Source organism: Pseudopodoces humilis, chromosome 5 (assembly GCF_049639895.1).
Source record: "Pseudopodoces humilis isolate 2021_Gansu_Grassland_sample_001 chromosome 5, ASM4963989v1, whole genome shotgun sequence".
Classification (NCBI taxonomy): domain Eukaryota; kingdom Metazoa; phylum Chordata; class Aves; order Passeriformes; family Paridae; genus Pseudopodoces; species Pseudopodoces humilis.
Genome location: NC_142204.1, coordinates 23,293,049 through 23,314,954, shown reverse-complemented (window position 1 = coordinate 23,314,954; position 21,906 = coordinate 23,293,049). Strand labels below are relative to the sequence as shown.

Genomic DNA, 21,906 nt, shown 5'->3' with positions numbered 1-21,906 from the left:
CCTAATTTTTCGCCACTCAAACTAAGAGGAAGATCCCGTGCCCCCAGGTGACTCACTGGAGGGAAGGCACACAGGTGGTCGCAGCTCACAGGCTGCTGCTGGCTTTGCACAGGGGGGTAACCTGGTCAAGGCAAGCCCCCAAGCACCCCACCTGATATTGGAATGCACCCCTTTAACCTCACACTGTTTTGACCATCCATCTTTAACATGAACTGGTCGGGGCTGAGAGGATGAGAGGATTTTCCAGACCCTGGCAAGATGTCAGGCCTGGAGGTGGAAGGCAGATGCTGCCAAGCAATGCTGCTGCCTCTGGGAAGCAAGTCCAGCACTTCTGGCACCCCACTGCAGGCAGCACAGGGAACTCATCCAGAGGAAAGAGTTATTCCCATGGGCACATGTATCACCATGGCCATCTTGGGTTCATGCCTGTATTTTTGGCCACAGGAACCTGCCACCATGCCCAGGATGGGGTGGGTTACCCCCTGCACCCACTTTTCTCCTCAGAATTGCTACCCAACTACTCCAAGCCTCCTGAACCTCCCCTTTCTGGCATTATTCTGCAAATATTGGGAAATCCCACATCTCCAACAAACCCCAGAGGACAGAGCCTGGCAGAAGAATCCTCTCTGTAATCCTGTTTACCTTCTCCTCCCTGTCTGCACTGAGTTCAACCAGACCCCATGGGGATTTACACATTTCCAGCTGCAGATTTTGTCTTAAATGGTCAAACCACGTCCACTGTGGATGTGCTACGGATCCATCGGGTAACAGCCCCTGCCTTGTAGGGGCAGGACAGCTGTTCACAGACCTTTGAGAGCACCAGGGCACTTCTGGCAATAAATGTCAAAGATAAGATTTCATTTTACCCTGTTTCCATTTCAGAGAGACTCAAAATCCCCAGCAGCGGGACTTAGTCTTGGTGGTACTTGGATCCAAGTGCTTCTGTGCTTTTTTAAGAGCAAAACAGGGAAACTAGCTGAGGTTCCAGCTGTGCTCATCAGAGTTTCAGCTCTGAGTCCCCGGTGTGCAATGCAGTGTGGTCAGCCCAGCATCAAGCCACTCAGCCTGGCCATTTCTAGGGGCAGAGCAGGCTTGAAGGATACAAATACATGGCAAAGGGACATTGTCCCTGACTGCTGGACTGATTGCCACTGTTTTAAAAGATTTATGGGTTGTTTTTTAAGGGCATGCTCCTTATGTGAGCTGGGGTGCTGGCTCATATGGTGATGCACAGCTGTGGGTTTTCCCTGTGCTTGAGGCTGGGATGTTTCTCACAGCCACAATCCAGCTGCAAGCAAGTGGATGGGGTACAAGCAGCGCTTTGGGATGTTTTTTTGGGCTCTGCCAGCCATCATGCCTGTCACCGATGGGTGTTTTGGTCATCTACTCTCCTGGCCACTCTTCCCCCAGCCAGCTGCCCTGCTCCCAGGAGATAAGGATGTGGAGATGGCGGGGTGAGCGTATCACCCCGACACAGGCGAGCCAGGGTCTGCCTGATTAACGCCGTGCCAATTTTGGAGGTGGCGTCCCCCATCACCCCGGGATGAGGGGATGATCCTACCCTGCTGGGGGCTGATCTGCAGCCACAGAGCCTTGAGGAGGGGCAGCTCCACCACATGTCAGGGGCACACACATTTCGCCCGTGCTTACGCCACACATTTATCGGGCTGAGCAGCCCTCGACAGAAAGGCAGAAAAAAACAACACACCATCCCAACAAACCAACCCAAACACAAGATACCAAACTCTTCAGGGAAGGGATGGGTGAGCAGGGTACTGAGCACTATGCAAAGAGCAGTGTGCAGTTCACCCTTGCTTACCCTCTGCTTGCCCCCAGTGCCCCACTTTTGGGAGTTTCCTCCCCCAAGAGCAGGCACAACTATGCAGACTGTTGTTTGAGTGGTTGTTTTTTCTAAAAAACACACATGGCCCACAGCACTGAGCCCTGAACCATTTTCCCCCTTTCTGTTTTGGCTCCTAGAAATTCCCATGGCAAGACCAAGCTCTGCAGCCTGGAAACCAACTGCCCTGAGCTGTTCTCTCACCTCTTGCCAGCCCAGCACCACAAATGCCAAACCCTCACCCCATTCCAAATTCGATGGCAACAGCCATGTCCAGCTGGGAGGCAGAGGGAAAAGCCTGGACCTTGGGCGGGACAGGGACAGAAGGGTTTCTAGGCCAGAGGCAGGAGGCCAAAACAATCAACAGTGAGCTCTGGTGCTTGACAGGTGTAGTAGGGAGCTGAGCTCACTGCTTGGACTCTTGCACCATCCACTGGGTTGCCCAGGGGCCTCGTGCATGTCACTAAAATCTGACACCAAATTCTACCAGAATTCGTGACTAACAAAGCCATCTGCCTTACCTAAGGAAAGTAATTCCTGCAGCACTTCCCAAGAGAAGGGCAGGCCTGCACCCTCTTATCCTAGGGGATGCCAATACCATGGCAAGGTGATCACATCCTGAGCAAAAATGTGCCATCCTAATACCCTTCATTTCAGCTGCCACCACATCTGTCACCTCCATCCAAAAATCCTCCTTGACCCCTTTGTCTTTCCTTCTTCCTCCAGCCCCAGCATGTGACCACAATTAGATCCCTTCCGTAATTGCCAGCACCCTCTCTGTAGAACAACAGCTCCTGTTCATATTGGGATGGGGCTGAATGAGTAGTAGTCACCCCCAGGTCATCCATCCTGACAAAAAAGCAATATGCTTCACACAAAAAACAGGAGGAAGAAAGCATTTAAGATCTCTGTCATCTCCCCAGGATCTCTATATACTGTTGACTCTGCCGGCAATTTGCAGTGCCATGTGCCCTTCCAATACTGGATTTACTAAATGCAGCCCAGGCTCAGCTCTTCCTCCATGAGGCACAGGGTCCACGTGGAATTTTGGGAGCAGTGCGGCGGAGCAGATTATTTCCCCCCTCAAACCCAAAGCTGGGGCAAACTGCTGGATAACAGCACTGCAAGGCTCCTCTCACTCTCTGGCCAGGGGTGCTCCTGCTGCTTTCCCTCACCAAATCCTAAAGAAAGGAAGCAGCTGGTTAGTATACACCAAAACCTTGAAAAATCACACACACCCACACCCCCCCTCTCACCACTGGATTAGGGCCACATGGCAAGACTTCTTCTCAAGAAACACATTTTTCTCAGCAAAAGGGGAAGATTTTATTAATTTAAAAGTTGAAGGGCACAGCAGAGCAGCAGCAGCTGCCACTTTGGGGAGGTTGGCTCGGGCGGGTGCAGTAGCAGCCTCACAGCTCCTCTTCCCCAGAAAGGAGAAGCCCCGTGGCTCTGGGCTCCTGCCAGTTCAGGTTCTTGCAGGAGCCAAAAGGGCAGTCACGGAGAGAGAGCTCGATCATGCGGACTCTTGCCAAGGTGTCCTCTTTCAACCATCTCAGGCAAGCACATCCATGGCAGACTGCCCCGGCGGTTCCCTCCTATGGCTTGCGTGTCTTCTCCGCGGGTCCCTGGGGGTGGCACGGGGAGGGGGAGCATGGTCCTTGCCCTACATCCCAGGGGGACCATTGGAAGAGAGGGAATATGTGCCGAAGGTGGCTGTGTGTGGCCAGGAGAAACTGGGCTAGGAAAGGGGGGGGAAAAAAACAGGTTCTCTTTTTCAGGTTAGAAAAATGCTGGTGATGTGATAAAAGTTTTTCTCCTCCTCTTCCCCTTCTTTCCACGGGGGAAAAAATTCCTCTATAAAATATAATTTTCACATATAAAATCCTGAAGAAGGTGCATGTAAGGAGCCAGTCCAAACAATGTGCTCAGGTATGCAGGCAAAAAGGGTTTCATCAAAAACAGCTTTGCGAGGGGAAAGAGGAGGTTTGGGGGTGTGTGGGATTCCTTGCCAAGGTGGTAATGGGTGGGGATTCAACCTCCCTCTCCTCACAGGTGAGGAATGGAGCAAATACAAAACAAGAACAGATAACAAATGTAGAGCAGACCTAGAGAGAGACAAAACCAGAAATGGTTTAGAAAGATTCCAGGGAGCGCAGAAATGCCATCCCCTCAGCTCCCTGGGGAGATGGCTGGCTGGTGCCCCGCTACAGACCCACTCATCTCAGCACCCACCAGCGAGCACTGGTGGAGCAGGGTGAGCCCCATCCAAGCAAGAAGCAGGAGCACTCTGGACAACAGGATGCCCTCGTTCCTGTCACCCTGCTCACCCCATCGGTGGCAGAGATGCCTGCAGGTGAGCTCCAGGGAGATGGGCTGGGTCTAGTCAGTCCTGCTTTGATGCAGACCTAAAATTATCGTGCTGTGATAGGGAAACCAATTCAAAGGTGAAGGGAGCAGAGCCACTGCCTACACAGGGGAAGTGTAACTTCCCACGCTGTCACCCAAGCCACGGGGCCAAGGCCAGCATTTGCCTGGCTCCCACAAGCAGCCTGGCTGAGCAGTGATTGGTGCTGGCTGCATCAAGAGCACCATGAAAAGGGGGCTGGAGCCCTCGGGAGAACATCAGGAACAACAGGAGGGCCAGCAGTGCCGGCCAAGAGGATGCGAGAAGCAGAGAAGGATGAGTTTAAGCCTTAAGTTTCAAAACTGAGTAGAGCGGGAGAAACTGGCAGCTTCCACGCCCCTGCAGCAGCCAGCCTCAGCCACCTGCACCCACAGGAGACATCCCAGCTTCCCCAGGCTCACCGCTACTTGCTGTTGCACAGCGACTCCTTCTCCTGCAGAGCCGCCATGGCCAGGCGCAGGTGCTCCTTCAGCTGCTCGATCTCTCGCTCCGAGCGCACCTTGATGTGATTCAGCTCTGCATAGACATCTTGGTATTTCCCTGAGGCGAATCTTTTGTCCTGCCAGGGAAGGGAGAGGGGTAAGGCAGGTTGCAGGGCTGATTTTAGGGAGGGTGGCAGCAAGGTGAGCCCAGCAGAAGAGTCAGCAGGTGAGGAGGGGAGAGCTAGCCCTGGGTTTGAAGCCTGTCCCAATCTGGGCCAGGCAGAAACCATTCAGAAGAGGAGCATGGAGGTATCACTTTGCAAACACCAAGCCAGGGAAGAACGCAGAGACACTGGTCCCACAGCAGCAGGGATCTGCAGCACCGGGTTGAGGAGGTAGTGTGGGCTTTACCACGGCTCGTGTGCATGTGGGGCAGCCACGTGGGAAACATAACCCCACCAGGGATGCAGGCCACTGGGAGAGCTGGGTGCAGCTGCTTATATGGCCAAAAACTAATGTAAGTTATAAACTTCTGGAGCATCACTGAATTCCAAAGCCTCTTTCAGGCTCCCCTTTGGCAGAGGTGTTTGAAAATTCCTCTGAAGGAGCTGCTGCCAGTGGAGGGAGCAGCACACCCAGAAACGGTGCCCAAGGAAACACATCCACTCAGAGAGGGGACAACTAGAGGAAGCAAGATGCCAGGCAGCCTTCATCCAGATTTTCCACTTGCAGAAGGCAGCCTTGTCCATACTTGTGTGCATACATCTGGGCAAAGCAGCAGCTAAGTCTCTGTGACTCTTCCCTTGTACAAGGTCGGTCTATGCCAGTCCGTGCTGTTGGAGCTGCTATGTGCTCTGCAGTCAGCAAGGACAAGCAGTACAGGTGACAAGAGGCTTTGTCTTGAACAGCCCATCAAACCCAGCCAAACCCTGCTGTTACGCAGCCCTGCTGCTTCCCTCCCTTCCCTCTACTGCTCTCCCCCAGTTGCTCCCAGAAAACACCGACCTTTTGCATCATCTGCAGCTCCTCCCGGAGGCACTGCACCTCCTTCTTTACGTACTGAAGCTCATTCTCCTTCACCCGCAGCAGCACCTGGGCCAGAGAAGGGGGAGAGGAACCAGAGGTGACTCAAGAGCCACCGCCTCGGAAAGGCCGGCAGGCCCTGCCGCAAGCGCGGCGGTGGAAAAGGAAGGAAGGGCCAGAAGGGCTGGGGCAGGAAACGGCGCAAGCAGCCCGAGAGAGCGGCGGAGGGGAGGCTTGCGTTCTGCTTCCTGCACCGCTCCATTCCTCACCCCCCCTCCCACTTGCTCCAAGCCAAAGCCATCAAGAGGAGAAGACCCCCGGGACGGGAGGGGATGGAGGCAGCGGGGCAGCCGGGGGAGCCCCGTACCTCCAGCTCGCAGGAACTCCGCTCATTGTTGTGCGAAGCGCGGTCCCCAGAGCCCCGCGATGAAATAAAGCTCCGCAGCTTCCCGATCTCATCCGAGAGGCGGGTCTGCAGCTCCTGCAGGCAAAGCCAAAAGACGTCAGAGTAGCCATGGGACAGATCTCTTACTGTCCTGACCATTCCATCTTCATGGCAGCCCTTGTACAGCTTAGAGACCATGCTGTAACCCCCCGTCCACAGGTAATGGCATCCAGCAGAATACACTCGCCATATATAACACCACAGTTAAGACAGCCTCTAACTCTTAATCTTTTTCTTTCTGATGATACACAATCTCAGAAGGGGAGAAATATGAACAAATATGGGAGCTTTAACAGAGGGGCTGTGCTGTGTGAGGGAGGAACATGCTCCAGTGCGCCTCTCTGCTGGTAGGAAAGCCCTTCTCTTGCCTGATTTTTCTGGAGGAGGTCCTTCCCCTCCTGCTGACAGCGCTCCAATATCTGCTCCCGCTCTTCCGCCTTCTGGGTGAGCTCCCCGATTTCCAGGCACTTTTGGGAATACTGCTCAGAAAGCACCTGCAGTTCCCGCTTCAGTGACTCCACATCCAACCTGCCAAAGAGGCACCAGCTCATCGCTGCCCCAAAACCCTCGCCAGCTCCTGGCCCCTGCACATGAGCGTGGTGCTTCTTGGAGCCCCGAGCCATGCAGAAGAAATGGAGCAGCTTTCCATAAAGAAAATAGAGGGGAAATAGCTATAGGTGTGAGGGAGGGGCTATAGGGAAAAGAGTCAAGCAGGGGACAAACCTCCCTGCCCCACTGCTGCAGCAGCCCTGGGAGCCACTGGGCACCCACTAGCCCTGAGGAGGGAGCTGGGGAAGTGGCAGGAGGAAAAGCTCAGGGCTAGAGCTGAAAATGGGGTGTGGTGACAGCAGCACAAGGCGGCATCATTGGACAAGAGGACTGAGAGAGATCCTTTCTTACTGGTGCTGCTTCTGGAGGGCTTCTGGGAGCGAGCTGCATTGCTGGAAGCTCCGTGTCCTGCCCAGCTCCTTATTCATCTCCTCCCGGTGGGCTTTCTTCAGTGCCTCAATGGCTGCAGAGGGGGACAATGAGAAATGGGGGGATCAGGCTGTGCCAGCTTCATGGAAAACACACCAGAGAACTGGCTAAGCTCTCGCCACTGCAGGCTCCCAGATCCATCTCTGCAGACTCCCCCTCTTTCCCTTCTTCCCTCGGGGTATTCCCCACCGTCTCCACACTCCAGGATCATCATGCTGCCAAGGGGACTGACACAGGACACTGTGGGAGCTCTCTACCACTTCTTGCCCACCTACAAGAAAGCGCTGGGCCCCTCCCAGCCATCCACAGAAGCATGACCCCGTTTCCTTCAGTATCTTTACCACCCCATCTCCACCAGCGCCACAGGAGCAAAAGCACCAAAGCTCACGCTCCAAGGAGCGCCAGCCTCACACCAGTACAGTCCACAGTGTGGCTCCAGATGACTGGGATGACTGGCTTCTGGCAAAAGACATTGGGGAGAGGCAGGAGGGACCCAGCTGAGCAGGGGAACAGCCTGAACAGGTGTTTGCTCTGACCTGCTGCCGTTGCCGCCGCCTCCTCTGCCAGGAGCCGCTCCTTCTCCTGCCGCAGCCGCTCCAGCTCCCGCTGGTGGTGCCGCTGCAGCTCCTCCATCACTTGCTGGTGGGATGACTCCATCTCAGCCAGGCTGCGCTCACAGGCCTCCTGTTGTGAGGAGGAAAGGAGGGCTGAGAGACCAGGAGGGAAGAAGGAAGGGCTTGGGCCAGGACAGGCACCTGGCTGCAAGTCCAGGGACGTTTTGAAAGAAGTGAGACTACTTCTTTCCAGGAGGGTCTTTTCCTTCTGAAAGTGAGGTGGTGCTTTAATCACTGAATACAACCATTTGATGGGGACACACATCTTGCAACCCCACTTTGTGCTTTACAGAGGAAGAACGTTCCTCTAGCTCTTAAAACTAAAACAGCAAGACAGGAACAACCCTCTTGGTCCAAGAGCTGGGGATAACATGCCCGACACCACAGTCCCAACCCTACACCAGGCTGCACTGCCTGGAAGGGATCAACAGTGAGAACTGCATCTCAGTATCTGCCTTTTAAATGAAGCAGTGTCCCTGGAATCAATGGAAACCGAGCCTCCTCTCCTGAAAAGTGACACCCTGCACTACCCTGTGACATGAGGGAGGTTGCCAAAGAGCCCTCCTTACAGCCTAATGATTAGGGATCCTCCTCACACAGCTCTCCCTCCTTTCTGATGGCTCCGAGACCAAGGGAATGGTTCTTTCCATGCTGAGTGCTATGGTTAACTCGAGTCAGAGCAAAGCAAAGAGCTTCCCCCTCTGGATGCTGGCAGCACCTCCCTGAGCTCTCAGGAAGGATTTGTTCACCAACAAACTGTGCCATTATGATTAATAGCCTGGGCCTCAAAGACAGCTAGGAAGTCATCACATCCCCCAACAGCTCCTTGCCATCCCATTCCTTCCCCACTAAGGCTCATACGAAAGACACTGGAACATTCACACTGTTGGGTGAATGCAAACCCTTCCTGGCTACTCCTTTCTGCTGTGATGAGGGAAGCTGGGAAGCTTCACAGAACAGAGGAAAAGGTGAAGAATCAGTTCGGTGAACTATCCACGGACCAGCTGCAACCCTTGGCAAACAGAGAGAGCGAATCCTTTGGGGAAAAGCCAAGTTTGGTCTCAGATGTGAAATGCTGAGCCAAGTTATTAGGAAGATAAGGAAGTTCCTCCCCACTGCTTTTGCTTTTCTTTTTGACCATAAAGAGGCCTGTAAGCTATAAATATTAAATCACGATAACACAGAGACTGGTAAGTGTCTGAGCTGAGTGCTACAGGGCTTGTGGGTTTCTTTATCTGTGCTAGGTACAGCCAGCCCTGTGGAACAGACTTCACCAGCCCCAACTTCCTGCCCCGCCAACCCCCTCTGCCCCGGTATCTTCCACCACGTAAGGTCCATCCTGAAAACCCCACTCCATGGTCGAACGGCAGCCTCCACACAGGAAATCCCAGCGGGATGTGACCCTGCTTGTTTTGGATGAGTCCACAAGAGGGGAAAATAAATAAACAAAGAGAAGTGAGAGGATGAAGCATGAGCAAATTCTACTTTGCTGGCTCTCCCACATGCTGTCCCAGCAAATGAATGGGCTGTGCTGTCAAAGTGACCTTCAGGGCTCGGGCTGTCCCCAGGGCCTGACTGACTGCTTTCAACAAGACACCCGGGAGCCCCAGTTAGCAAGAACCACATGTGGTGAGCAGCAAACCACCAGGGAATGATCAGAGGCTCAGCAGGAAGCTGCTGACCCGCTCCTGACCTGGAGGATGGCTCACCCCCACAGCCCGGGACAGCACTGTGCCCACATGCAAAGCGGAACACAGATCCTGCACCTCTCCCCAAATTATCCTTCTCTCCCTTTATAACCCTGGCCCCTTTAAGGCCAGGCAACATGCACCAGCCTTTATGTAATTAACATTGATTAGAAATGGGCCCAGTTAGGGTCACCATGGCAACCCAATGATTAGCGATACCTGCCCGGCAATAAGCTGTGTGCCAGCATTTCCCAGTTTGGTCCTGGGACTGACCCCCCCAAGGCCCGGTCAGGTCAGGCACTCTACTCACCTGTGAGATGTACCCTCGGGGCACGTGGCTGTCCCCCTGGGATTTTGCTGCCTCCCGAAGGCTCTCATTTCTGGCCCGGCACGACTCCAGCTGTGCCCGCAGTGACTGGATCTGTGCCAGCGAGGACAGAGAAAGATGGTCAGCCAAGGGTGGAAAAGCACCACGGCCTGACCGATGTGCCACATCCAAACCTTGGGCTTAGGGATGGCGAGGACAACACACGGCCAAAGGACGCCTCTGCTTCCCCAGCAGCCTGCCAAGAGACCAAACTGGCAAAGCCAGCCCCAGCCTGGTTAGTGCCAGTAATGAAGGGAGGAGATATTCCAGCTTTCAGAAGTGGGTCCATGCTGGAGGAAACCACCAGTGCATGGCTTCTTTCAAAGGCCAGCAGGTGAAGCCCTTGCAGGCTTGGGAATAGCCAGGAAAGAAAGGCTGTGAACATGCTCTCATGAAACACAGACTCCACACAAGTAGTGCCACCAAATAAACCATCCTGGACCAAAACATGCTCTGGGGAACCTTTGCAGATGTGTGAGAGCTGGCTTCTAGCTTTGCATTAGTAGGTTCCAAAAGTTTCCATGCACTCCAGGAGCCAGAAAGAACAAACATCTCCCTGCACCTCTGCCTAGCTCTTCTGCAGAGCCACAAGTACCACATAAAGGGGCCACCAGAATCCCAGCTCTACAGAGGAGGGGTGCTCTTACCTCCTTTTTCAGCGCCTCATTGGTGTCTCCCTGGCCCCCCTTGCTTTGGTTCAGCAGTGTTGTCAAAGGCACCCGCCGCAAGTCCTTCAAGGGCAGGCGCTCCAGCTCCAGCCACTTCTTCTCTATCTCCTCATTCAGACGGATCCGCTGGTCCTCCGAAAGCGGAGGAGCGGGGAGGTCCTGCTCCCCGGCCTTGCGGGAAGGCTCTCCTGCGGGGCCATCGCTGTTTGGGACCCTGCCATCGGGCGTCTCGAACCATTTCCGCCTCTCCTCTGAACGGACGGCCAGATCCCGCTCCAGCTCCTCGTACTTGGGAGTTCGGTCAGAGATCCTCAAGCTCCCTTTTGTCCTCTGCAGGGACCCCTGATTTCCAGGGTCTTGTGGCAAGGGGGACAGCTCCACATAGTCAAAGGCATGGCGCTGCCCATCTGCTTTCCAGTGACTGCCCTTGGAGCTCCCCTCGGAGCCTGAGCCCGGCCGCTGCTGCTCCTCCGTCCGGAGTGCGCCTTTCTGGGGAACGCAGTTACGGAAGTTCTCCTTGTCACAGTCAGGGAGCCTGAAAGCAGAGCAGGAACTGGTGGACGAGAGGCACCATGTGGGAAAGGATGCCAGCAGAAGCACTGCCAACTGCTCAAGGCTCAGACCCTCACTCAGCCCAGCCTTACAAAACCCCACTCTGAGTGTAGAGCTGGGCCTGTAGCATCCCATCCCCCAGGGAAATGGATTTCTTCAGCAAGGATGCAACCTGGTTCCAGCTATGCTGGTGGAGAAACCAGTCTAAACTAATGTGGTGAGGTAAAAAGAAAGGGAGGCTCTCATCATCATCAGGTTCTCAACCCCTGTCACTGGCTGGTATAACCAAGCCACTTTCAGAAGGAACAGAGTGCCGGGCTAATCTGGGAGTGGTGAGACTTCCAGAGGGGCCTTCCTTGTGCCTGCCAGTCAGGGTAGAGGGACAGCAAGGGAGAAGAGGACAAGCAGTACTGAGCAGCTCTTACTTGGTGACGTCTGGAGCGCTGACTGGGCGCACATTCTTCCTCAGGGCCTCGATCCAGTTGCGCCGGATGCCAGAGGTCATCGCTGACAGGGTGAAGACGGCATCTTTCGTCTGCAACAGGGAGGTGACAGAGGCCCTCTCAGCACCCAGTGGATGTGCAGCAGCTCCCTCTTGCTCCCTGAGATCCACATACATACACCAGTGCTGGGCTGTTTAGAAAGGCCACCCTCTGTCTCAGGCTCCTGGGGACAGGTGGAGGGGTGGGAGGGGTGTTTCAGGGGGATCCTTCATGAGACCCTCTCCAAGCAAAGGCAAAAGAAACCTTGCTGGCACACTGGGCTGAACATGCATTGGTGCAATCCAGCTGCTCAGCTGCCAGGACTCAGGTGCCAGCAGCTGGGCACAGGGAAACCCAGACCATGAAGTGCCCATCCCTGCACACCCACAGAAATACCATTTCTCATGCTGCCTTAGCAGACACTTCCTGCTGCTACAACAAATAGCCAAGGACAGAACTGTACTGGGGTCGGGTCCAGGGTACAGGTTGTCACTCCGGGCACGGTCAGTCAGGTTACATCGAGATCTGCAGCGCTCACCACTCCCCCCCCGCAGCTGTGGAAAAGTTGCCTCGGCCAACATGTCACTGAGACACTCCTGGCATTTAGCTTGACTCCTGGACTGCCTCCAGTACAGCCTTCAGCCAGCCCTGCAAAGCCTCCTCCTCCTCCTCCTTCCTTCCTCTGAAGGCAGGCAGCCCTGATGTCCCAGAGCACTGCCGCCGATGTGTCAGAAAAACAACCTTGGGCCACCATGCTTGCACAAGATCTGTACAAATTGCCTCTCAGCATCTCGGCACAGGGAGGGAGCACGCATTCCCACCCCGTGTCCCTCGGCGCTGCCGCTCCGTACACGCGGTGCCGGACACTCACGTGTATCTGGAAGCCGTAGTTGCGCTGCACCGCGAACTCTGTCACATCCGTGCAGGAACGGAGGTCGATTTCTCCGTCAAGGTCATCAGCCTGCAAGCACAGCCACCCGCTAGGACATCAGTGCTCAGCCAGCTTTGAAAAAGGCCACCTCTGCCTTCATCTCACAGCTCCCTGGGAGCCAGGCTCAGCTCTTTGAGAACCAGGCTCAGCTCCCCAGCAGAACATGGCCTCTTCCAACCCAAGGGCCGCCAGCAGCGTGGATGGAGAGCACCCCGGATACCCAGCCACAGGACCAGCCCTTCTCCCCACCTCCCACCACTGACAGTGCCATCAGGCTTTGCCACCCTGCCTTCATCCTCTTCATCACCCCTTGGCAGAGAGCAGCTTGGCACCTCTGCCATCTTTTGGGAGGATATGGTGCTGTTGCTTGTCCCCGGTCGCACCAGAGCTGTGCTCCTCTCCCCCTGGCCAGGAAGGAAGAAAGGGCTGGCGAAAGGCTGGCCATGCTTACCTCCTCTGCGTTCGAGTCCCGGTAATACCTCAGGCTCGAGTCGGTCAGCACGAACCAATGTTTCTTCCACTGCAGGCGCATCAGGCAGGGGGAGGGAAGGGAAAAGACAGGAGGGAAATGGATAGGCAGTTACCAGGGAAAGCGTAGGAACAAGGAGGGACGCTCTGCACTATGACCTCTCCGTCTTCTCTTCCCCCTCCTCCCTCCCAGATCCCCCTCGTGACCCTCAGCTGGGAGAGAGGCACTCGATGAACCTCTGTGTCCACACACAGAGCGAGGCACCTCCACCAAAAGTTTCCTGCTGCCTTTCCCAGCAGGAGAGACCTCAGTAAGCAAAGAGGAAGGAAATCAGCTGGCTCACTGGGGCTCTCCAGCAGCAGGGGATAGGGGAAGAGGCAGACTCTCATCTGAGGCTTACCTCTCCTGGCTCGTCCAGGATGGACATCCATCCCTTCTTGAAATTGAGAAGATCCGGCTGGAAAACAAAACAGAGAATTACTGTCTTGGAGTGGCCCCACAAAAGGGCTTTCCGTGCCAGGGGGTGGAAGGTGAGTCCCCTGTGGCAGAACAAAAATGGGAATAGCCTTTTAGGAAACTCATGGGGCTATGTGACCCTATGGCGAAAGAAAACTGGGCATAGCTCTCAGCAGCAGGCCGTCATTCCTGTAAGAGGAAGCAGCAGATAAGGGAAGAGGTTTAAAAAAAGTAAAGGAAAATATGCAGCAAAGAGGTTTCCACAAGGTGCCTCAGAGGTATTTATTCAGAGAGGGGGAGGCAGGGACAAGGAGAGTGGGCACCACCAATAAGGCTTGCCTCAGAGATGGAGGCAAAGCCACGAAGAACCAGACACGCCTTGTCTCAACCCTGGCTGTCCTCGCCCCAGAGCTATGTCCCTCTGGTAACTTCACCACCAATCATTTATCAAAAACATAGTAGCTCAGCTCTCACCAAAAATCTACAGGAGGCAATTCAACAGCTGTGAAAACACGCTGACTTTAAACGATGTGCCCCAGGGTAGAGATGAAGTCAGTGCTTGATCCTCTCCCTTCTCCCTCCAAGGTTCAACCCTCTCTGAGATTCTGAGGGTTTTTCTTTTACCCAGCTCTTTCTGCACCCTCCCCCTACAGAGCCTGCCCTCTGCCCAGACACAGTTACAAAAGATAAGGATGAAGAGAATTTCACCCAGATTACCCTGTGCCACAAAGGAGTTTCCACACACTCTCTGCCTCCTCCTAACCTCATGTTGCTGGTGCAGCATCCCAACCAGTTTATCTTCTTCCCAAGGTGGAGCACCAGAGAGCTGACTCAGGGGAACCTCTCTCCCTAGCTTTGCCCTCAGCCAAACAGGCTCCAGCTGGTCCCTCCTCCCACCCCTGCTGGCTCCCAGGAAGTTGCACCATCAAAGAATCCAGTCCAACGCCTCTTCACCGATGGAAGTCAATTTGCCAACCTGCCCCTTCTTCAGCAGCCGAACCAGGCAGGAACAGCGCTGGAGAAGTGACAGTACCAGAGCTGGACCTCCCAGAGGTCTGCCAGTCCTCTGGAAGCCACCAGCAGTCCCCACGTGTCACAACCACCAGCTGAGACAGGGCTGGGGACAAGTAGGTGGCTCAGCAAGCCGCTGGCCACTCCACATCCCCTGAACAAGCCCAGTGGCCGGCCACAGCTGCCCCACAAGCCCAGCTCCCCGGCTGTACAGCCAGGCCAAGCCTTTCCCTGCTTTCATCTCCCTGAGCTGCTGCTCCTGGGTTACACCCAAGGTTATGGGGCGGCAAGAGCCGAGTATGTGCTGGCCCACCCTGGCGCTCTGGCGATTGGTTCAAGAAGGAGCAAGGAGTCCTGCCAAGGGGAGGTCACCGCCTGCTACAGCTTCGGGCCTGGCCAGAAGTATCTGGCAGTCCTGAGCTCCCTGGGAAAGGAGGGAAACCAGAGCAAAAGGATGTGGGGAGGCTCCCGAACCTCACCTCCTGCTGAGGTGACAGGCACTGCTGGCAGCAAGGAGATGAGGGGGATTTATGCATCCCCATCAACCCAGATTTGTGGTGGCTCCACTGCTGAGAAAGCACCCCAAAAATTCATTCTTTCTTGGTGGCAGCAGCTCCACCCTTTTTCCCGTTATTCCTTCCAGTCCGGTGACCTAAGCTCCAGCTCTGAATTCAGAGTGGGGAGAGGGAAGGAAAGGACACAAAACATCAAAGTACAACCACTCCCCTCCTGGGACGCACGTGCGCTCAGCAGAAGACAGAGAGATGGGCAGGCTCCGTGGAGGCAGAAAGACAATATAGGGAGAGAGTGGGGCTGTTGTACAGATCAGCTGGGTCTCATCTTATTGAGAATTTACAATCCCAAAGCACTAGGTGCCAAAATAATGAACATTAACAGGATGCACGCCGCGGGAAAAACTGCCACGAAGTCCTGCCAGAACTGCTGCCCCCAATGCAATGCTGGGGCCAGAAAATCCCCCTGGAGGGCTTTTCCCAAGCAGGCAAACTGCAGAGGGTTTCTGCTTTCCCTGCCAGCCCTAGACACGGAGCTGCAGATCTGTAGAATTGTCTTTGAACTATTCTTGTCATAGCAGGGTCAGTACCATAAGCTGAGGCCTCAGTTGGTACACAAAGTGCTTAAAGCCACTTTTCTTCCCTTCCCCACAACCAAATCCAGTTTCCTCACCCAGCATAAAAAGCTCAGGATACCGACAGGGAAGAGCAGGGGGTTCAAACAGAACCCCTCATCCAGAGGAAACGGCCCAGCAGTGGGAGGAGGAAACATCCAGGAAAGCCGAGCTGCTGGGAGAGATCCGGGTCCCAGAGATGCAATGATGTGGCAGGATGCACCCCCGGCAAAATGCGTGGCCCTGCAGCTCGGGGCTGCAGATGGCTTGGGAGGTGGTGGCAGTGATTTTGCCCGGTTGCATCAGAGTTTTATGTCCAGCCCCACTGCTGGCCAGGTATAGAGGCACTGGAGGGGGGTCTCAGGTGGCTGGGGACGTAGGTGATACCTGGAAAGACTGGCTCGCAAGAGCAGGTTAAGGAGCGGCAGCTGCCTGCTCTGGTTGAAGAAGGGCTACAGGGAAGGTGATAACAGCCTGTAAGTATCCGAAGAATGTAAACACCAAAGAAGGAAAAGGGACAGGGTGGGAGCAAAGGAATGGCTCCTGGGTGGTACTGAGGCGCCAGGATGGAGAAGTGGAGGAGAAGAGGCTGCGGAAGGCTGAGAAAGCTCAGTGTCCGAGCTGGATAGTCAGATGTGTCCTTTCATCACCAGCCTTTGTCATCACCGTGCCTCTTGCTCTTCCCAAAAGCTCCTCAGCACTGCAGGTTCTGGGGCACCGCTTCCTCTCACCTCCGGGAGATGGTGCAAGGGGCTCTCAAGCCTCCCGGAAAGCACAATGTCTCCTCTCCTCTAAAAAGGGAACCCTCTTCATAAGGCGTGGGCCCCAGGCCAAAACACAAAGCAAAGCCGCTCCAGCTCACTTGGGTGAAAGCAGAATCACTCTCAGGCTGGAGCACGCATGCAGCTCCCGAACCTACACGTGCAGTGAGAGGAGCCAGCGGGCGATGGTCTGTCCCTTTCCCACCGCCCCCGTGCGAAGCGCCGGCGGGCACAGCCCAGCCTGTCACCTCCATCAGCCCGCTCGCGGCCGGCAGCCGCCTGTGCCAAGGAAGGTTCGCCCCAGGGCCGGGATGCTCCCTGCCCCAAACCGCATCTGTCTCCCACAGGGAGCAGGAGCTCCCCACGCCCGCCCGAGGAGACACCAATTTCCCGTCCGACTGCGGTCGTAGGTGCGGTGAGCTGCCCTGGCCTCAGCCCTGTCCACGCTCACGCTTATCGGCGTGGGGTGGTGCCCATCGGGGCCGAAGCGCCCACGGGGAGCTCTGGAGGGACCCCGGCGGTGATGGGCAAGGGAACCAAGGAAGACCCGCCACAACCTCCAGTCCCGGGGCCAGAGTCCTCCAGGGAGCGGCGGCTCCAGAGACCCCCGGGCGCAGAGACCCCCGGAGGCGGCGGCTGACAGCTGGGGTCCCCCGCCCCCTCCATGCCCCGAGCCGTCCCCCGGGCACCGCAGGAGGAATCCCCGCCATCATCGCCGGCCAAGCCCCGAACCCCGAGTCCCCACTCACCGTCATGGCGGGGGCGCCGCGGCCGGCGGGGCCGGGGCCGGGGCCGGGGTCGCGGCGGGGCCGGGCGCTGGCAGCCAGGGCGGCGGGGCGGCTTCAGCGCCCGGGCGGCTTCCGCGGCCCCACCATGCCCGCTCCGCCGCCCGCCCCCCGATCCCCGCGCGCCTCTTGCCTTTTTTCTTTTTTTTTTTCTTTCCAAAAGAAAAAAAAAGAAAAAAAAAAAAAAAGGAAAAGGAAAGGAGGCGGGGGGGAAAGAAAACCACCCCAAAAAACTTTTCTTTCCTCCCCCCAGAACTTCCTGGGAGGACCCGGGCAGGCCAATGGCAGCCGCCGCCGCCGCCCCGACCGCCCGCAGCCAATGGAGCCGCCGGGGCGGGCGAGGCCGCCGGTCCGCACGGAAAGGGGCGGCGGCCCCGGGGCGGTGTGGACGGGACGGGACGGGACGGGACGGGGGCGATGCTGGGGCTGAGCCGTGTCCTCTTCCCGCCCCGCTGACCCGGGAAAGGTGAAGCCCTGGGAGGGACGGGTTCAGCCCTTCCCCGGGAAGGGACTGCCAGGAGCCCAGCTGTTACCCGGGCAGGGTTTGCTCTCAGGCTGGGATTTTTCGCAGGCAGAGATTTTTCAGCAGTGCACACAATGGAGTCCTCGCCTTGGCTCCTGGGGCTCCTCGGTTTTATCCGACCAACTGAACCTCTCTGGGCTCGTGGCATGGGATGGTAGGAGGCCATGGGGAGAGTCCTGGTGCCCCTGGAAAGCCACGCCAGCTGGCCTCACTCAGGAAAGGGAATTGCTAGAGAGGGTCCCAAAGGAAAAGGGGAGCGGGACTGTACATCACAAAATGCCAGGCTCTACTGTGCAATCACACTAAGGTGATGCTACTTGCTGCAAGGCAAAGGAAAGGTGCCAGAGCTCAGTGCTGAGGAAACCTGGCACAGCTGGGGAGATCTGGCCCAGTTGTACAGGGTGAGTTCAGGGCTTTGGGCTCCTCTCTGGCCTGATGCAGGGAAGTGAGGGAAAGGACGTCACCCGTTTCGAGTTTCAGAGGCCTTTGACAGCCTCTTTCCTGGCTGCAGTTTGTCCTTGTATAAAGAACAAAGCCAAGTCCTAGCAGAGGATGACCTGGCTGAGATGACTGATGTGCACAGAGGGGGACAGAGGCAGGAACTCATGTGCAGCCTACATGGGCTCCCGGAACACTTTCTGCAGCCCTCCGTAGCTGCTGCAATGCCATTTTGCAGGAATACCAACACAATACACTGTATCTTCTTTCACACCACTAAAGCTCACTTCATCTCTGTAAAACCCTCTGTGCCATCACAGCACTGGCCAATAATAAAGCAAAGGAAAGCAGCTGTACTGAGATTTTAGTCCCAGGTCCACTGTTTGCCCTTGTCTGGCTTTATCAAAAGGCTCAGTGCCTCAGTTTCCCCACTTGAGAAAAGGGGGAAGGACAAAGCAAAGGGGAGTGCTAGTGAGCACAGCGTTCAGGACATCGTGGGAAGGCAGCACCATCCTGGACCTGCTCAGGTCAAGTGCTGAAGAGCTAGGTCCTGCCCACAGTGACCCCCAGAGAAGGGCAGCTGCCCTTCCTCACAATTCCCAGGGCCTGGCCCCTACCTTATTGTGCTTCTTACTGGCATTCAAATGTGGCTGTGGGCTTCCTGAGGAGCCAGTGCTGCTTTGCAGTGGGAAGGTGCTTCCACCCAGCTGGGGCTGCAGGGGAGAAAGCAGGAGCTGAAGCCATTGGGGTTTAGTCCTCAACTCAGTGTCCCAGATCCAAGCATCCATCTCCTGGCGTGGGCCAGGGAAGAAAACATCTTCCCTCCTCCCAGTGCCAGGCAGGCAGTACTGTTTCCCTGGAGAAGCAGAGGATCCGAGGGAATCAGGGTGCACAGATTTGCAACCCAGGGGACCCACCCAATCTGTGCTTGCCAGTTTTAGGCCTTGCAGGGTCCCCATCACCTCTGGCTCCTGCCCTACTCACATGGTAAATGAGAAGACTCTTGTTCCCCCAGTCAGTTTCCAATGGCTTCTCAGTGTTGTGTGTATCTCGTGTGTGCTCAGGACCCTTCCAGTCCTCCTCCAGACGCTGTGCTGGACTCTCAGGCCTTTTCCAGCTATCATCCGACCGTAGTCCCACATCCAGACACCTAGCAGGGCTTTTCCAGTCCCTTTCCAGCTGGCGCATCACATCCGCGTGGCACACAGGCATCTCTTGGCGCTTTGAGTCCTTCTCCCGCACCTGTGTGTGGTGGGCATCCCCCCGGCCCCTCCAGTCCTGCTCCAGAGGTTGTGTTGGGCTTGTGGGGCGCAGGGGCTTGCCTCGGCCTTTGCAGTCACTGCTGGTGCCCCTTCCAGGTTGGGAGGATGTCAGCTTTTCCCGGAGGCTCTGCCAGCTGCATTCCGATGGCTTCCTGGGCCCTGCAAGGTGCAGCGGCCCCCCCGGCTTCACTCGCTGCCTCTCTGCCCCCCGCACCAAGCTGGGAGGGGAGATCTCCTTTTGGCTTTTCCTTGTGCTCTCTGTACGCCTCCCAGGACTGAGGGCCCACGGTGATGGCCCTGCCTGGCTCAGCCTGACGTTATCTGAGCCCTTCCCAGCACCTGCGGAGTGCAGGGAATCCCCTCGGCTTTTCTTCTCCAGTGCTTGCCGTGTACCCCCTGCTTGCCAGGTGGCTCGGCCCCTATCCGAGCTTGGGGGGCGGGCAGGCTCCCCTCGGCTTCTCCAGCTTTTCTCAGTGCGACAGGGAGGGTTCACGGGCTCCCCTGCTCTCCTCTCCGACCTGCGGGCTGGGCTCGCAGAGCGTGGGCTCCGGCTGCCTCTCTCCAGCAGCCAGCCGGGGCTGGCAGGGCGTGGGGAGTCCCCCCGGCTCCTGCTGGCCTTCTCGGGGTGCCGAGCTGGGCTGGGGGAACGCCGGGGCTCCTTGGGGTCTCTGCCGCGCTGCTCGAGCTGCCAGGAGAGTCGCTGACCCTGGGTCACGGGGGAGAGAGAGCAGGGAGGCCTCTTAAAAAAGTGCCAATAAGCAGATCAAGATGGGATTAGGGCTGGCAGGTGATTTGGTTAAATGGTTCCCTAGAGAGCGGTAGCATTCCTGTGCATGGAGCCAGTCCATACTGTAGAGAAGCCTCTCTGCACCCAAAGGGTGAAAGGGCTGCTCAATTTTAAGAGCCAAGGGTCCCAATCCATGACAGAGGGAGAGCTGGGATTAAAGGGAAGAGGGAGAAGAGGAATGAAAGAGAGAAGCACGTGGCAGAAGTAGAGGAAAATGTGACAGGAAAAAGCAACTCAGCTTGCAGGGTTGGGATGAGGTCCTGCTGTGCAGCCAAGCCTCACCTCCCTGGGCAGGTTGGGGCTGGACCGCCTTCGAGTCAGGTGGCCTTTGCTGGGTGGCACCGGCGTCTTGCCATCGAGCCGGTCCACACGGCCCTCCTCCAGAGCCTGGAAGGCCTCCAGCGTCTCTGATTTCCTGTGGGCACACACAGTTGGTCCAGCTGCCACCCTGCGCAGCTTGGACGCAGAGCCCCAGCAAACCCTGCTCCACCTTATCCTGACCCCACAGATCTCCACCTGCCCCAGATGCTGTGTGTGCCGTAGCCTCTCCCTGTCCCCGTCAACCACCTCAGCTTTCATATCCTGCTGCCTCACCCATGTCTTCTTCACACTATTCCTCAAGCTTCCCTCCTCATCTTTACATCCCACCCACTTGCCCAGGATCCTTTCCCAGTCCCTCTTTATGTCCCCTCCTGCCCTGTGCTACCAGCCCTGGAGTTGCTCTTGCTCCTCCAGCTAAAGCCTAAACAGCCGCTGGGTACTTTTTGGCATCCCCCATCATTCCCTGAGTGGCTCCTGCAGTGAATGTGGAATCCCTGGGGAACTACTGATGCTGGGATTGGGGAGCACCTCTTCCCTTCCCCTTTTACTGTGGGGAGCCCTGCTTCGCAGCATGTCCTGCAGCTTCCAGGAGGCTGTGAGGATGAGGAAGGTAGGCTGCTCCCTTCTAGCAGTGCAGCTTAGCTCCACCTTTCCAACAACGTCAGCTGCCTGTGTGCCACAATGGAGGAGGCTCTGAGCCTAGACCCAACCCTTGCTTTGAGGGAAATTTAAGTAAAGCTGAAAGCTGAGCTCTGCCATCTAGCCCTGCCTTCCCCCTGAAGCACGGTGAGTCAGGGGTGGGGGCCTGCACAGAAGGGCAATCCCCTGCCTCTGATCACTGTGGAGTCCCATTACTTCTCACCTGCGTTCGCATCCAAATATTCTCTCCACCTCCACTCGGCCAGGGCTGAGTGTCCGGGAGCCATAGCGATCAACAGCATCCCGCTGGCTGAGGCGCTTGGGCTTGGGCAGGTCAGCCAGCACCGTGTACTCCTGCCTCTCCAGCCCGTGCCGCCCCTCTGCACCCCCTCCGCCGGAGTGCCCGTGGGACTCCCGAGCCCGTGGGCCAGGGAGGTGCCCACCGCCGCCCAGCAGGTCACTGCGGGCCGGCGGGGAGCCGGCTGGGGCACGCGGCAGGGTGGATGACCAGGGAGGGTCAGTTTTTCGGTGCTTTGGCCAGCTCTCCTCAGGCTTCTGGCTGGCAGGACGGTGCTCTGGGACGGGGAGAAGGCCGTTACTGGGGGAGGCGCGAGCGACGCGGGATGCCACCACGTCCACGGCAAAGCAGGTCTTCGGAGGAGAGCTAGAAATGGTCCAGGAGGGCAGAGATAAAACCCAGACTCCCTCGAGGGGGGCTGGGAGCACTGGAACACAGCACTTCGAGCCGAGGGCATGCCAAACCATGCAGATAGAGAGCACCCGAGATGCCCGCGGTTCACAGTCAAGCACACACACAGATGGACTCTCACATAGTGCCCATGGATGTATTGAACACTTCCTGGGGCCAGAACTAGATAAAGAGACGTTAAATCTAAACAGAGATCTGCCTT

At 56.6% G+C, this 21,906-nt stretch overlaps 1 protein-coding gene across 4 annotated transcripts; it reads right to left on the bottom strand.

The window, feature by feature from the left end:
• Window positions 1-1,851: 1,851 nt before the first annotated feature.
• Window positions 1,852-21,819, bottom strand: TRIOBP (TRIO and F-actin binding protein). Of its 4 annotated transcripts, none has more exons than XM_014256695.2 (17): window positions 21,219-21,819; window positions 20,318-20,450; window positions 18,971-19,954; window positions 18,604-18,699; window positions 13,287-13,343; window positions 12,869-12,937; window positions 12,358-12,447; window positions 11,430-11,539; window positions 10,432-10,987; window positions 9,728-9,838; window positions 7,652-7,799; window positions 7,038-7,149; window positions 6,506-6,665; window positions 6,060-6,173; window positions 5,675-5,761; window positions 4,649-4,806; window positions 1,852-3,021 (listed from the first exon to the last, which is right to left on the bottom strand). In XM_014256695.2, exons 1-16 carry the CDS (start codon window positions 21,758-21,760, stop codon window positions 4,651-4,653), a joined length of 3,525 nt encoding a protein of 1,174 aa, XP_014112170.2. In that variant the 5' UTR covers window positions 21,761-21,819; the 3' UTR covers window positions 1,852-3,021; window positions 4,649-4,650. The 4 variants fall into 4 exon arrangements, with proteins under 4 accessions (XP_014112170.2, XP_087910910.1, XP_014112169.2 ...); XM_088054784.1 differs by lacking the exon at window positions 1,852-3,021 and adding an exon at window positions 3,142-3,468; XM_014256694.2 differs by lacking the exon at window positions 1,852-3,021 and adding an exon at window positions 3,142-3,948 and having other exon boundaries at window positions 21,219-21,817.
• Between the last annotated feature and the right edge of the window lie 87 nt (window positions 21,820-21,906).